The sequence below is a fragment of the Zootoca vivipara genome, chromosome 11, assembly GCF_963506605.1.
Source record: "Zootoca vivipara chromosome 11, rZooViv1.1, whole genome shotgun sequence".
Lineage (NCBI taxonomy): Eukaryota > Metazoa > Chordata > Lepidosauria > Squamata > Lacertidae > Zootoca > Zootoca vivipara.
Window position 1 is genome coordinate 37,218,701 of NC_083286.1, and position 15,379 is coordinate 37,234,079.

At 47.0% G+C, this 15,379-nt stretch overlaps 1 protein-coding gene across 2 annotated transcripts in view; it reads right to left on the reverse strand.

Annotated features, from left to right (window-relative positions):
• The window catches only part of PIK3R1 (phosphoinositide-3-kinase regulatory subunit 1), a 70,332-nt gene that overhangs the window by 19,213 nt on the left and 35,740 nt on the right, over nucleotides 1–15,379 (reverse strand). For both annotated transcript variants that reach the window (XM_035100332.2, XM_035100334.2), the window contains 5 exons: nucleotides 11,826–11,918; nucleotides 9,760–9,834; nucleotides 7,626–7,757; nucleotides 6,489–6,690; nucleotides 3–82 (listed from right to left, as the gene is read on the reverse strand). In XM_035100332.2, coding sequence (XP_034956223.1) covers nucleotides 3–82; nucleotides 6,489–6,690; nucleotides 7,626–7,757; nucleotides 9,760–9,834; nucleotides 11,826–11,918 — 582 coding nt within the window. The remainder of the gene's footprint in view (nucleotides 1–2; nucleotides 83–6,488; nucleotides 6,691–7,625; nucleotides 7,758–9,759; nucleotides 9,835–11,825; nucleotides 11,919–15,379) is intronic.

Genomic DNA, 15,379 nt, shown 5'->3' on the forward strand with positions numbered 1-15,379 from the left:
ACCTGGTGCAGGTTGTCTTTCATTCCATTCACTTGTAATTAACACTTCCAGGATTTTTATGTGATGTTCAGGGCTGTCAGAGCTGTAAAAAATTTTTTTTGTCTTATATTAAAACAAGGAAGCATGCGCTGAACAAGTTGAATATTCTGAATAATATCAGACACATATACAAATGTCACAGTGGCCGGAGTGGACTACTTCAGAGTAACGACGCTACGCAGCTCTGCATTTTATTCTTTTATTGGTGCTGCGTATTTACAGTGCTCAAGTCATTGCTATTTACACGGAGCGATGTTGTCAGTCGGTTTCAGAACCTCCTAATGGCTTTTGGCGCGTCTTTCTCCAACACAAAAGCTTTGGCAGACCCATCCTCTTGCCCCTCCTCTTCCTGCGTAATTCTGGAGTTGGGGGGATGGGTCTTCCCCCCTTACTTGCCCCTTCCTGTCCCACCTGGGACCCTGGCTCCTCTACCTTGCCTGAGCCTCGGACACGACTTCCTGCTTCCCCACTGGAATCGGAACTCTCCCTGCTTTCCCCTTTGCTCGGGGACGGGCTTGAACTCAGGAGGGGAGGGACTTCGCGATATCCCCTGTCCCTCACATCCACCCCCCTCCCAAGCTCTCCTTCACCCCTCCCCAGGCCCCCCCCATGTGTCGGTGACGACTGGAAGCCTAAAAACTCGGTGCTCTCCGAGCCCGTTGGTGTGAACACCTCCCCCCAGTCCTGCGAGCCCCCCCCTTCCGCCTGGGAGGACGGGAATCCCAAAAAGTCCGTGGCGTCAGAGCTGGTGGGGGTAAAAATGTTTTGCCAATCTGCTCCTTCCTCTGACTGGGTGGATCTTGGCGACACCCATACCTCATCCTCTGGTTCCTCAAACTCCGCTTCCCAGCGCCATGGTGAGCTGTTCTCCCGTGCCTCCTCCTCCTCCCCCTCCCTTTCCATGTGCCAGGGCTTGGGTCTGTGGGGAAAGAGGGCGTGAAATTCTTCCACCAAGAATTCCTCCTGTATCTGAGTGGCGGGAACCCATTCATTCTGGGACGGTGGAGCATCCTCCCATGCCATGAGGTACTCCAGGCCCCCCACCCCCCACCTTGAATCCAGGATGGCCGTGGCCTCATTGAGTTGCTCCCTGCTTTCCCTCTCCCCCCCTCCCTCGGGGGTTTGTTCGCTGTCTCTGAGCCTGCTGCTTTCCCTGTACGGCGACAGCAGCGATCTATGAAACACTGGATGCACCCTCATGTCCTCTGGCAGTGCCAGCCGGTATGCCACCGGGTTGACCTGTTGCGTGACCGTGAAGGGGCCCAGCCATTTGGGTGCCAGCTTTTTGCACCTCCCTCTGGTGGGAAGGCCCTCCGAGGACAACCACACCTTGTCCCCCACCCTGATGACCTCCCCTTGTCGCCTGTGGCGATCTGCCCCCTTTTTGTACGCTTCCTTGGCCCTCTCCAAGTGTTCTCTGAGCTGCTGGTGCACCGTCTCCAGTTCCTCTGCCCAATCCTCAGCCTGTGGGCCCTCCTCCTCCTCCTCCCTCTCCCTCTCTGGGAAAGATCTGAGGTCGCGCCCGTAATTGGCCTTAAAGGGCGACACCCCTGTGGAGACGTGCACTGCATTGTTGTAGGCAAATTCTGCTAGTGGCAAGCGATCCACCCAGTCCGTTTGCCGCTGGCTGACGTAGCATCTCAGGTACTGCTGCAGAATGGCGTTGACCCTCTCCGCTTGTCCGTTGGTCTGCGGGTGTCTAGCCGTCGACAAGCTGACCTCCACCTGCAGGAGGTTCATGAGCCGCCGCCAGAACCTGGAAACAAATTGGCGGCCACGATCCGAAATAACCCTTAAAGGTAATCCATGCAGTCTGAAAATGTGATCAACAAACAGTTTGGCTGTCTCTTCTGCCGAGACTGCCCTGGCACACGGTATAAAGTGACACATTTTGGACATGAGGTCCACCACCACCAACACTGCAGTCTTACCCCTGGACGAAGGCAGATCTGTGATGAAGTCCATGGACACCACTTCCCACGGCCTGTGTGGTGTGGCTAAGGGCTCCAGCAACCCTGGTGGCGCCGCTCTGACCACCTTCGCCCGCTGGCAGGTGGTACAGCCCCTTACATAGTCTCGAACATCTTCCCTCACCCCTGGCCACCAGAAGTGTCTTATGACTAGGTGAGTGGTCTTGTCCCTTCCAAAATGCCCCGCTGTAGGGTTGTCGTGCATCTGCTTGAGGACCGTACGTCGAAGCTGGGTGGTGGGTAGGTACAGCGCACCCTTGTAGAAAAGCAGCCCTCTGCGTTCTGCAAAGTCTTTTGCCTGCTCCCTCCCCCCTCTCAGTTCTCTGAAGATGCGGTTGGCAAATTCATCCGCTGCCGTCAGTGCTGTGAGTTCTGCCTCGCTCACCACTGCTGCTCCGCAGGACCATGCCGACGGGGGGAAAATGTGCCTTGGGGCTGGTGGCGCCTCCTCCTCCATGTACTCTGGCTTGCGGGAGAGGGCATCCGCCCTGACATTCTGCTCTCCTGGGATGTAGTGTATGGAGAAGTTGAAGTTCGAGAAGAACTCCGCCCACCGTATCTGCCGCTGGTTGAGCACCCTGGCAGTTCTCCAGAACTCCAGGTTCTTGTGGTCTGTGCACACCTGGATGGGGTGCTTGGCGCCCACCAGGAAGTGTCTCCAGTGCTGGAACGCCGCGTGGATCGCAAGAAGTTCCCGATCAAAAACTGTGTAGTTTCGCTCGGGCTGGGTCAACTTCCTGGAGAAGAAGGCACAGGGTCTCCACTCTCTGTTGGCGTCCAGTTGCAACAAAATGGCGCCCACAGCCTTATCAGAAGCATCTGTTTCAATGCGTAGGGGCGCGTCCTGAACCACGTGGAACAGGTTCTGGTCTGAGGCGAACACCCTCTTGAGGCTTTCGAACGCTGCTTGCGCCTCTGGTGTCCACCTGAACTTCTGCTTGCCTCTCAGGCAGTCAGTGATGGGAGCCGTAACTCGAGAGAAGTTCTTGATGAACTTCCTGTAGAAGTTGGCAAAGCCTAGTAGGCGTTGGGCATCTTTGCGCGTCCTGGGGCTGTGCCAGTCCAGGATGGTCTGCACCTTGTCCTTGTCCATTGCCAGCCCCTTGTCTGACAGCTTGTAGCCCAGGAAGTCCACCTCCTTGGTGTGAAACTTGCACTTCTCCAGCTTCACATACAGGTGGTTCTCCTTCAGGCGCTGTAACACCTCCCTGACGTCCTTCACGTGCTGCACTGGGTCGGTGGAGTAAATAAGGATGTCATCCAGAAAGACCAAGCATTTCCTGAAGAGTAGGGACCCCAGGACGTGGTGCATGAAGGCCTGGAAGCATGCTGAGCCCCCTTGCAACCCGAAGGGCATCACCAGATATTCAAAAGAGCCCAGAGGCGTGAACATCGTGGTTTTCCACTCATCGCCTTCCCGGATCCTGATCAAGTTGTACGCCCCCCTCAGGTCTAGCTTGGTGAAAATCTTGCCTCTGCGTGCCGCTGTCAGGAGATCATCCACTCTGGGCATGGGGAAAGCCACTGGCTCTGTCACCGAATTCAGCCGTCTAAAATCCACCACAAGACGGCGCTGTTGCGTGTCTTTCTTGTCCACCCAGAAGACCGGGCTGCCCCCTGCTGCCTTGCTTTCTCTGATGAAGCCCCGCTTGAGGTTCTTGTCGATAAAAGCGCGCAGATCCTCCAGTTCCTGGTCTGACATGGCGTACAGCTTGGCTGGGGGTATAGTTGCCCCAGGCACCAGGTTGATCTGGCAGTCAAAAGGCCTGTGTGGGGGCAGGTGGTCGGACTCCGCTTCACTGAAGACCTCCTGCAGGTCCCAGTATGGTTTGGGTATCGCCTCACCCCCTTTGACGTGCATGGTGGCCACCGTGGCTATCGGAGGCCCCTCCCCTGGTTGGTGCTGCATGCAATGTTCCAGGCAAAAGTCCGATCCAAAAGTGATGCATCTCTGATGCCAACTTATGGAGGGGTCGTGGCGCGCCAGCCAGCTCATGCCCAAAACGATTGGGGGGTCTGAGATGGTGGTGACGTTGAATGCCAGTGTCTCTGAGTGCCTTCCAACCGTCATTCTCATGGGGGGGGTTTGATGAGTGATGGCCCCTCCCAGCAGCTCTCTGCCGTCAATGGTTGCCACGTGCAGAGGAAAATCCAGCTGCAGAAGCTGGATCTGGTGCTCTTCTGCAAAGTTTCTCGAGAAGAAGTTGGCTGAGGCACCACTGTCAATTAGGGCGAGGACCGTCAATGGATAGCCATTTGGGAGCGTGAGCGTCACTTCTAGAACCACTCCTGCTCTGGGAGGGGTGGGCTGGCTCTGCTCCTCTCTGTGCGGGTGGGTGGGCTGGGGCTGTTGTCTGCTGACTGTGCCTGGCTGCCGCCCCTTGTCTCCTGCAGCCAGGCTTTCCCGTTTCCCTGCTGTGGTGCTGCGTCAGTGGGGGAGGGCACAACCGTTCCCGCCTTTCCTTGCCACTCCCTGCGATGTGGGCAGTCTCTGACGAGATGCTGGGGGGAGTTGCAGAGAAAGCAATTCCCACCCCTTCCCTCCTTGCGTCTTGGCGCCGCTGGGGTTTGAAAAGCCCGCGCGCGCGCGCTATCAATCTGCATGGGTTCCTGGTCCTGACTGGCCCCAGGCGTGGCTTGAAAGGGTTGTTGAGGGAGTGGCTTCTCCTGCGACCGTGGGAACCAAGCCCGCTTTGCGCGCGTTGCTTGCTTGTCGCTCCATCTGGATTCCTGCCTCACCCCCACCGCCAGAGCCGCTTTGCTCAGTTGATCCATATTACTGGGCTTTGGACCTCTCGAGAGCTCATCCTTCACCTCCTCATGCAACCCCAAGTAAAACGCCGCTTGCATTGGGGCAGACTCCAGATCCCACCCCAATCTGTGCACCAGCATGGTGAATTTCGCCCAATACGCGCGAACTGTCATATTTCCTTGGCGTAAATTATGAAGTTCCTCCTTAGTCTGGTCCATATGACTATCGGACGAATACATCGTTTTCAAACCTTCTAGAAATAGTTTGACATTCTTCATGCAAGGATTCCTTGTTGCAATTAACGGTCTTAGCCACTCCCTGGCCGCCCCTGTAAGGTGCTCCACAATAAACGCTACTCTGTGCTCATCATCAGGGAACTCATCGTGGTGCAGCTCAAGAGCATACACAATCTCAGTCTCAAAGCCCTGAAACTCCTTCGGGTCTCCATTGAACTTGCTTACTAGGGTCCCGGCTCTCCTTCCTGGCAGCACTTGGACTTGGGGTGCCCCTCCCGCCTTGTTTTTCTCTGCATCCAGCTTGTTTTGGAGGTCTACCGCCACCGCCCTTAAATGCTGCTCTTTTTCCTGGAGCTCTCTCACCTGTTCCGCAAGTTGTAGCCGGTCGTCCTGGACCTTCTTAGTCTCCTCTTTAGCTGCCTTCAATTCTCCCTGCGCCTGCAGCGACAGCTGTTGCAGTTCTAGCTGGGCTTGCTCAGCGATCTGCCGCCACTTCTCCGCCTCTGACACGCTCATCCCGGCAACTCCAAAGTAGCCCAAAAATGATTAGGAGGTTGCTGTCACAGTGGCCGGAGTGGACTACTTCAGAGTAACGACGCTACGCAGCTCTGCATTTTATTCTTTTATTGGTGCTGCGTATTTACAGTGCTCAAGTCATTGCTATTTACACGGAGCGATGTTGTCAGTCGGTTTCAGAACCTCCTAATGGCTTTTGGCGCGTCTTTCTCCAACACAAAAGCTTTGGCAGACCCATCCTCTTGCCCCTCCTCTTCCTGCGTAATTCTGGAGTTGGGGGGATGGGTCTTCCCCCCTTACTTGCCCCTTCCTGTCCCACCTGGGACCCTGGCTCCTCTACCTTGCCTGAGCCTCGGACACGACTTCCTGCTTCCCCACTGGAATCGGAACTCTCCCTGCTTTCCCCTTTGCTCGGGGACGGGCTTGAACTCAGGAGGGGAGGGACTTCGCGATATCCCCTGTCCCTCACAACAAATGAATTCACTTGCTTTTGCGACTGTAACTGGTTTTCTAACTGCATGTGGGTGGCATTCAACTAAGGTTTACGTAGTGTAGAGCCACTGGAATTAATGAAAATGACTAAGTTAGGGCAAATAATTTCAATATATATACTTTGAGTGAAACTTTATTCAATACTATCTCATTAATAACTCATTAATAAAATGTGAAGCGGAGGCTCCAATACTTTGGCCACCTCATGAGAAGAGAAGACTCCCTGGAAAAGACCCTGATGTTGGGAAAGATTGAGGGCACTAGGAGAAGAGGACGACAGAGGACGAGATGGCTGGACAGTGTTCTCGAAACTACCAACATGAGTCTGACCAAACTGCGGGAGGCAGTGCAAGACAGGAGTGCCTGGCGTGCTCCGGTCCATGGGGTCACAACAACAACAACAACTCACCCTAGCACCTTACAGTTGGTGGGGAGGTAAGAAATCTTATAAATAAATAAGTTAAATAAATGCATACACCTTACCTTGCTACCTGGGTCCTGAAGAGCAGATAGCTGAAAATTTCAGCTAGGGATCTTGCATTCAAAAAGTTTTTGGTAGAGTTCTGACAAAGTCTGGAGAAATGTTTGAGTAGATACTGGAGTGTGAGCCAATACTGTTGAGGTATATTAGGAGATCTGATGAGCCTCTTCAGCACTTGAGCATATTCCTCTGAGTTTTGCACTTCTGCAAAGAAATGAACGTTTCCTAATGAGGTTCGTTTAATTCAACAACAGGTTTTACAGGAAGACGTGAATTCTTTCTTCTCTTAAACGATGAAAACTTTAGTAAGCATGGGCAGAAAAAAGGATCAGCTATACAAAAGTCAAAGTGAAACAGGAGTATCATTTGGTAAAAAGCCACAAAATGTTCAGCGTGTGCTGGTAGAAGTCTGTCTTCTGTTTAGTATCATACATGATTGGGTAATTCTGAGATGTAGCTGATAAGCATTGGAGGTGCTGTTGTAACTTTGAAGGTTACACTAGCAGCAATATCCTGTCCCTAGAATTTGCAAATGACTATGAAGGCTACCACTGAACAGGTTGAGTCCTACTGCCTGAATTCAATACTAAAAGAGATGAGCCTTATCTATGCATATTTATTGCACTGTATCCTAGAATTGCGAATGGACTTCAGAATCTTGTCTACTCTAATACATTTACCTCGCAAGTACTGATAAAAGGTTAACAATTAGCTCTTTCTGCATACAGACAAATCCTTGATTTGTTAACCAGTGTTTGTACAAATATTGTACTTGCTAAGTCACAATGAGTTCTTAACACTAAGAACCGTTTTGCACATTATGTTTTTAAGAAAATTCCATGAGATTTTGTTAACATGAAAATGAAAGGTGAGCGCATAACATGCAAACAGACAAATGTTTTCAGCTAGATACATGTACCAGGGAAACAGGACTGGGCGGCAGATCCTTGCTATGTGTACAAAGCAGATCCAAAAGGAATGTGTGTGTGTTTCTGCAGGGCTCAAAAAATGTATGCAAGACTTGTCTGAAGGTCCGATTTTTGGTATATTAAGCCTCCCATAACCTACCCTTGGAGGAAACAAAAATTAACCATTGCTAATGAATTTTGCGTTTGCGAAAAAAATGTTTACGTTCATACCTTGTGCTATGGAAATCATTTCATTGTAAACAGATGCTGGAATGACAGGATTTGGCAAGTCCACAAAGTACCTCTTCAAAGCATCTGATAAAACTTGCAGATCGATGGCATCAAAATCCACTGCAGAAAAATCTGAGAGAGAGAGAGAGAGATCCCAGTCATGCTTTGCCTGTGGAGCATGTTCATACAAAACAGAAAGCAATGCTTGCATCTCAATTTGGTTTATAATGAACCATTTGTAGCAAACAAGGCACCCAAAATGTGCTTTTATTTATTAATTTCGATCCAGAAGGCTACCCAAGTCAGCTTACATAAAATAACACGCGACACAACATCACTGAGGCTGCTTCTACCCAGTTTCATGCAAGTCATTGCTCTGCGGTAGCATATCCCCAATTTCCTACAGGGCTATAGGTCTTATTAAACTGTCCAAGGGCAGATAGGGAGCTAAGCTGCTTAGTGATGGCAGTTGGGTGTTCTGTTGCCCGGATGTTCTGTTGCCTGGATGTGCAGTTCTTACCCCCCCCCCCCTAGGACTCCATACCTTTTACAACTATCTAAAAAGGAGCTCTTCACAGAAGTTCAATTGTATGTAGAACACATGTAAGAGACATTGCTCTGCTTCCTAATGTAAGAAGTTTGGCAATCACATGCCACGCCCCCCTCTAATGCCAAGTTTGTCTACAGAAAGAGCATGGCGATTTTGCACAATGATGAGGAAGAACTGCAAAACCTACATAAATAATTCCTTAATGCATAATGAACAATTCACACATAAGGTCCACAACAATGCACATCTTTGCTGAAATGACTGAAATTCAGTTACTTTGTTCCTTTTTTAAAGCAATATATAATAAACAAGAACCTTCACAAACATATTGAATGTCTTTGCATTATTCACCTGCATACAGGGAATCATGAATGAAAAGGAAAATACATTGCCACACCATACAAATAACATACAAAAGTATGTATACCGCAGTCAAGGAGATCTGTCCAAAGTCCGCCAGGAGACTTCGTTGCTTTGATATACCTCTCACTAATGGGGCAACATGAGTAGATGTTTTAGGCCAGCCTTCCTCAACCTCGGGCCTCCAGATGTTTCGAGACTACAATTCCCATAATCCCTGACCACTGGGTCCTGCTAGCTAGGGATCATAGGAATTGTAGGCCAAATACATCTGGAGAGCCAAGGTTGAGGAAGCCTGTTTTAGGCCTTCTAAGAGTCCAAGGTATTTTTAACTGAGCTATGTTTTACATACTAATATTTTGTGTAAACAGTAGCACAGTAAAGCATTACAACCAATGATAAGGCCAGAGTGAAAACAAGAAAATGTTTTATTGGCTGGCGCTGAAAGTTACTTTACATCTCTAAAATTTCAGATATATATTCAAATGCATATACACATATATGCATGCGTGTGTATGTGTTTGTGTGTGTGATCTGTGCATGCAGAACAAAATTCCTAAATGGATGCATGTTAAAGTTTAAAAATATGTTTTCAGGTCCAAGAGAAATCCTCCTTGGACCCAGAAGATTTGAACAACTGTAGACTGGTTGTATCTGGAGTTTTACAGCATGTTTCCATCAATATTCTGATTACACAAGGTTCTATTTCTCATGTTCTGCTCAAGCAGTTATAGTGATGGATGTACTGGATCCGTCCCTAGGGAATTCTCTCCCCAGGGAGGCTCACTGGCACCAACCTTGCTACTGTTCTATTGCTTGTGTTTTCCTGGGCATTTGGGAATTTCCCACACTATGATATTGTGTTCTTATATCTCTTTCAATAATGTTTATATGATTTTATCATTGTATTTCTCACTTTCTTCGTAAACTGCTCTGAGACTTCATTTAGTGGGGAAGCCATGCATAAATCTCACCTTACCTAACCTAAGTTACAGCAGCATCCTCAGCCAATCATATTTCTTAAAAGCTATTACCGACCAAGATATTTCCAAGTAGGCCTAATCCCTGGAATTTACGAAGTCAATGGGACATGGGGTCAGTGAAACCTAAGAGTGTAACTGAAAACCAATGGAATATACTGCTCTGCCAATACACTAAGTTTTACATGTTAAATTAATTTGTCCCATGTGAATTACACTGAAATCTATTAATATTTGTACCTACCGCACTCAGTAATTTGTCTCAATTCACCAGTATTGCTTGATCCATGTGACCTGTACAGCGTTGAACATTCCAGACCTTAAAAACAGAGCAGATTGGGTTTTTAAAACAAAGAAACAAGCACCCTCAAACAAATCCTGTGGCTTTTTGTACATCCTATTTCACCCAAATGCCACTGTATAGCAGGAGTTTGTACATACTTGTGTAATTATATTCTTAGTCTCTCACATCTAATTGCACCCCATGCAGGACATGCCTGCAAACAACTAGCTGAGCAACACTACAAAAATATAAATTCTTGACTTTGAAATTTGCATCAGGGCCAAACTGAACATGAAATAGAAGATCTATGATCAGTTCTGACTTTAAAACAAAACAAAACCTTAATTGTTAGTTGGTGGAAGATGTTTCAATAGCATAAGAGTTTGGCATGATCGTTTAAAAAACCCTCCCAAACTCAGTGCCTGTATATTTTGAAACAGCCGTTCTCAGTACAGGCGCTACTTCCTTTCAATAAGAAGTGTTTGATGTTGCTGACATTTAACAATGACTGCATTTAAAGCAAACCAGTCATGATTGCAATAACTACACTTAAGAGATTGCAAACAAACAACCTTCAAACCGCCTGTCTTCTAACCTGCACCAATAGTCAGTCCTGATTTAACTTCTAAACCTATGGAATAACACTGCAGAAGTGAGGCTGACCAATTGAAGAAGTCAGATGGAGAAAGGAACACAAATGCACAATAAATCCATGCTGGGATGGGGACAGTACAGTTACAGAAATGCTAGTCAAAATATAGAAGGGAAATTCATGTTTCATTATGGGAGGAAATTTCTCTCCTCTGGCACATTCTTCAGCAAATGGGAAGGGTAAAGAAAGGTTTGTAGCAAGTTTGAATTTTGACACACACAGATGGAGAAGTGGAAGTTTCTACTGAAGTTTACTAACACTAAAGCATCTGACAGCTGTTCTTCTTTCTAAGAAACTGACACAGCCTTAGCAATTGTGCTTTTTGCCTTAGGAGTTTGTTTTCTCCAAAGTGTTATGTTGGTATATTTGTTTACAAACAGGGAATACAAAAGACATTATTATTCTCCAGGGCTCCCCGCCATTCAAAGTAAACCCAAACACTGTGTCTTGGTGTCTCACACCTGAGGGAAGCGGGAGGGAAGGCAGCCTTTCCCAACCTAATGCTCTCCAGATGTTGCTGGACTACAAATCCCATTATCCCTGACTATTCATTGGCTGGGTTCAATGGGAAATGTAGCCCAAAACACCTGTAGGGCACCAGGTTAGGGAAAAGCTGGTTTAATGATCCCAAGCAGTCCCTACCTTTGGATCAACTATTCACTTCAAGGACAAGAGTTTTTGCTACCTATTTGAAAACATTTCACATTTCTAGGGTTTTTCTAAATTTGTCTTTAGGTAATACATATTTATTTCAATATAGCTCAACAGCCAGTTATGAGGTGGCAAGCTGTTCAAGCTTCATTACTACTTTAATAAACCAAGTAGGCACAATTCAAGCAGCATGGGACTGTATTATTATTATTATTATTACTACTACTACTACTACTACTACAACTTCTGGACCTTGGGTATAATTCCAACATCAAAGAAGAAGAAGAAGAAGAAGAAGAAGAAGAAGAAGAAGAAGAAGAAGAAGAAGAAGAAGAAGAGTAGTTTGGATTTGATATCCCGCTTTATCACTACCTGAAGGAGTCTCAAAGCGGCTAACAGTCTCCTTTTCCCTTCCTCCCCCACAACAAACACTCTGTGAGGTGGGTGGGGCTGAGAGACTTCAGAGAAGTGTGGACTAGCCCAAGGTCACCCAGCAGCTGCATGTGGAGGAGCGGAGACTCGAACCCTCTACCGCTCTTAACCACTACACCACACTGGAAGCAAGTACATGAGTATTGTGCAAGACTAAGCATGACCTGATATGCCTCCTGACATTTAGGCCTGCCATTTGCAATTAAAAAATGTGAAGCTCAAAAGGGGTGGTATCCAAATGACCAGGCACACAACAAAGTTATATTCTAGCCCCATGCCACCATATGCATACCTTTTCTTTCAATGGCTTCCACTAACTTGATAAGAAGAGGAGCCGCCTTTTCAGGTGGTGAAAACTGCTCTGAAAGATCTGGAAGTGTAAAAGCTGTAAAGGAAAGAAGGAGAAATAAGTAAAATATTTTTTTTAAAAAATGAAGCAGCTGAGGTACAGTTGAGAGTTCATGAAAAGCATGAGATGTAATGCAGCTGGTTAAATTTTAAACACTGAACAAATTCCCTTTATCAGCTGGCAAAGTCTAGGCAAACAGTTTTCTCATCAGCCCTTGCGTATTAGAACCATACATAAATCACTTAGTTAAAAAGAAGAAGTTTGAGTCCCAAATAATTCAGGACATATTCAGCATAGTTTTGGTAGAAATTTTGCTAGCCTGGAATGAAACTTCAGAAACACATGATGCACCCTTTGCTATTTTGAACCACTTGTCACTACAGTTTTCTCATGCAATAGTGAACAAATAATATGCATCCTTATATTTCTATAACTCTTTCATCGCAAAGGGCGCAAGTCATGTTGCATCAATGCACACTCATTTCTGAGAAACATAAATAAAAGAAAGGCCATGAACCTTATCCAGATCGGCGTCTAGCCCATGTGTGATAGCCATGCACAAGTGTGTTTTAGTGGATGGGAATAGCAACCATGTCACAGGAATGCTTTGGGGGTCACTGTGCCACTATCAACTTCTTGCAAAAAAGAAAAAAAGGCACCCTTATATTGAATGCTATCCCTGCCAGCTTGGCATATTTCCATGGCTAGCTAAAACAGAGTACTGTATAAGAGCAGTGATGGACCCTGCTGGGTGAAAGAAGGTCCAGAGTTTTGCACTGGCTGCCATGAGCAATGAAAACATGCACCCAAATATGCTAGGGATATAATAAATGGGATAGTTGCTGTACGGTGGTTCATGGAAAGTGCATAGTAGTTTGAAACAGGCATCTAATTTTGTGATCGTGGACACACCAAAATGGCAACTGGAGCTCCTCATTGCGGCGACCTTTTGAGAATTCTCGCCATGCCTCTCCCAGGCTTGTTTGTTTCCATTTTCAGTATAAGGAAGATGGAGGAGGTCTGTTGGGCATGGTGATGCAGAGCTCTGTGCCACAGGGCACCACTGGAATGTGGCCATTTATCAATGATGCAGTATCAGAGCCTCACAACTTCTGCTGCTGAGGGGGAGGCATCCCGGGGCGCAGCATTGCCGCTTGTTTTCCCCACCCCAGGCGGAGAAGCAAAGCGAGTGGCAACAATGGGAGGAGCGCCCAGGCTCCTGCAGAGTTTGGTGAGAACTGGGACATGGCAGATGTGGTGATTCCTGTTTCACCTCAGGTGGCGAAACGGGACAGGCTGCCCCTGTGCAGAATTGCACCCGTCTTCCATTCTGGGTCTGTTTGCACTGGGAGGTCCAGATGGGAGATGCAGAGGTACCTGTGTTCATTGCTCCTCACCAAGTTCCTGAGGCCTTTCTGTCCTTAAAAGACACTTGCCCCTGCTTTTCCTCGCACTGCACATATACAGCATAACCAATACGCAAACTCGCTTGACCCCACCACCCACTTTTTCTGCTGCTAAAAAGGCTCTTTAAGGCCAGTATGCTTGCTTCCCTTGCAACCTGTAATCTCCCTTAAATGACGCGTGCAGCCTCCCCAGGGAAAAGGGTTCAGAATGGAGGTGCCCTTGGCTGGTGATAGGCACAGGGGAGCCTGTGTTGTCATCGAGTCCACATCACAGCACTTGTTTTGCCCTTCCTTTGTAGTCGCAAAGGAATAGATTTAATAGATTATTTTATTTCATTTTTCTGTTGTAAGCCGCCCAGAGTGGCTGGGGAAACCCAGCCAGATGGGCGGGGTATAAACAATAAACAATAATAATAATAATAATAATAATAATAATAATAATAATAATTGCATATTTGATGAGCCTCCTCCTCCTCTTTTCTTCCCTTGTCCTCCACAGGCTGCACATATGCATGTTCACATATGCACACACACACACACACACACACACGATCCATACAAAGTGCCCACGTGTTTCTCTGTGTCAACATGTGCTCTGCACAACGATAGAACTCCTGTGCACTTCAAAACAGAATGTGCAAAATCTATACAACCTTCTTATAATAAAATGCAATGGAACAGAAAGCTCTGGACTTGACCAGCTGGGGAGCTACACACCTTCTTTCTTTTTGCCCCCCCCCTCTGTGATTTCTACAAGAACTATAAAAAAATACCACATTTTTTAAAGGATCAGAAACTTCCTCTTAACAGTAGTTCTTTGAATATGTCACAATTACTAGGAAATCCACGGTACAAGAATCTGAAGATTTCCTTGAAGAGCTCTTTGTGAAATGTGTCCAGCAGAAGAACAAACTCTGTGAAAAGGACATTCACTCCCCTCCTAGCATGGTGGAGCCAGCAGTAGTCAGATCTCGCATTTGTCAACAAGAAATCATGTTATAAAAGTTTAGAAGAAGCTCTGCCAATTTTGGGGAAACTGATCATTGTGAAAGATATCCATGCATAAAGTACCTTGCTGTATTTTTAAAGGTACTTGTACTTTTATACCTACATAAGTGTTCAATCACTGTGCCTTTTTCAAATGCATGCATGCATGGTCGTGTACATGTCGGGTTTTCTGCACAAAAATATCTGCATCGAAAATAGCTGTGCACAAAGCAGTTCTGAGGGAGGCACACGGCAGAACGAAAAATTCAGCTCACTGCCTTCTCTCTCTTATGTACTCCCTCTAGCGGTTTCTGTAAGGAAAGCAAATTGCATTTCTCACCCGCCCACCACAGTTCCTTTGAGCCTAGTTCTCCCATCCTAGATCAGAAGTAAATTAGGAATGCTCTATTTTGATGTTTTAGAAGAGAGGCTTCTCTTCTCTTGTCTTATCTTTTGCAGTTAGAAAAGTAGGCTGCTGCGGAGCTAGAAATGCTCTTGCAATCAATTGGGTTTGCTACATAAAATATAATTTTGAGGGCTGCAACATGCCCTATCCTATGCACATTTCCAATGGGGGCTTACCCCCATGTAGACAAATCAGTTAAAACTGCCTGAAAATCTACCACTACCGCCCATTAATCAGTCTTCGAAACTCCCATTGTTCTAGGCACATTTTGCAACAGGGAATTCCATGTGCACGAGCAGTTTCTGAGCTCTGGGCGCAGTACTGCGCCTAACATTTCAGATTAAAACTGCAGAGTGGAAGGAAAGGAGGACCCTTTTCTGCCTCCCCAATTCCAACTACTCTCTGAAGACAGGAGAAGAAATCCTCTTAAGAATATCAGGGGGGTGGGCAGGGGAAGAACCAGACTATGTGAAAAATGAACATAATAGTTTAGCTGCAGTTCATTCATTTTCAGCTTTGTATTCTTGTTATAAAAAGCGCACCTAGACATTGCCTTGTTGCGCCCATAACCTAGATTTAAGGTGCCATTTAGCTCCCAGCTCTCATATCTCAGTTTCTAATGCTGCCATTAATTGAGCAGCATTTAAAACATGTGTATGCTGGAAATGGCCACTAGAACAGGTATTCTCCATGCTCTC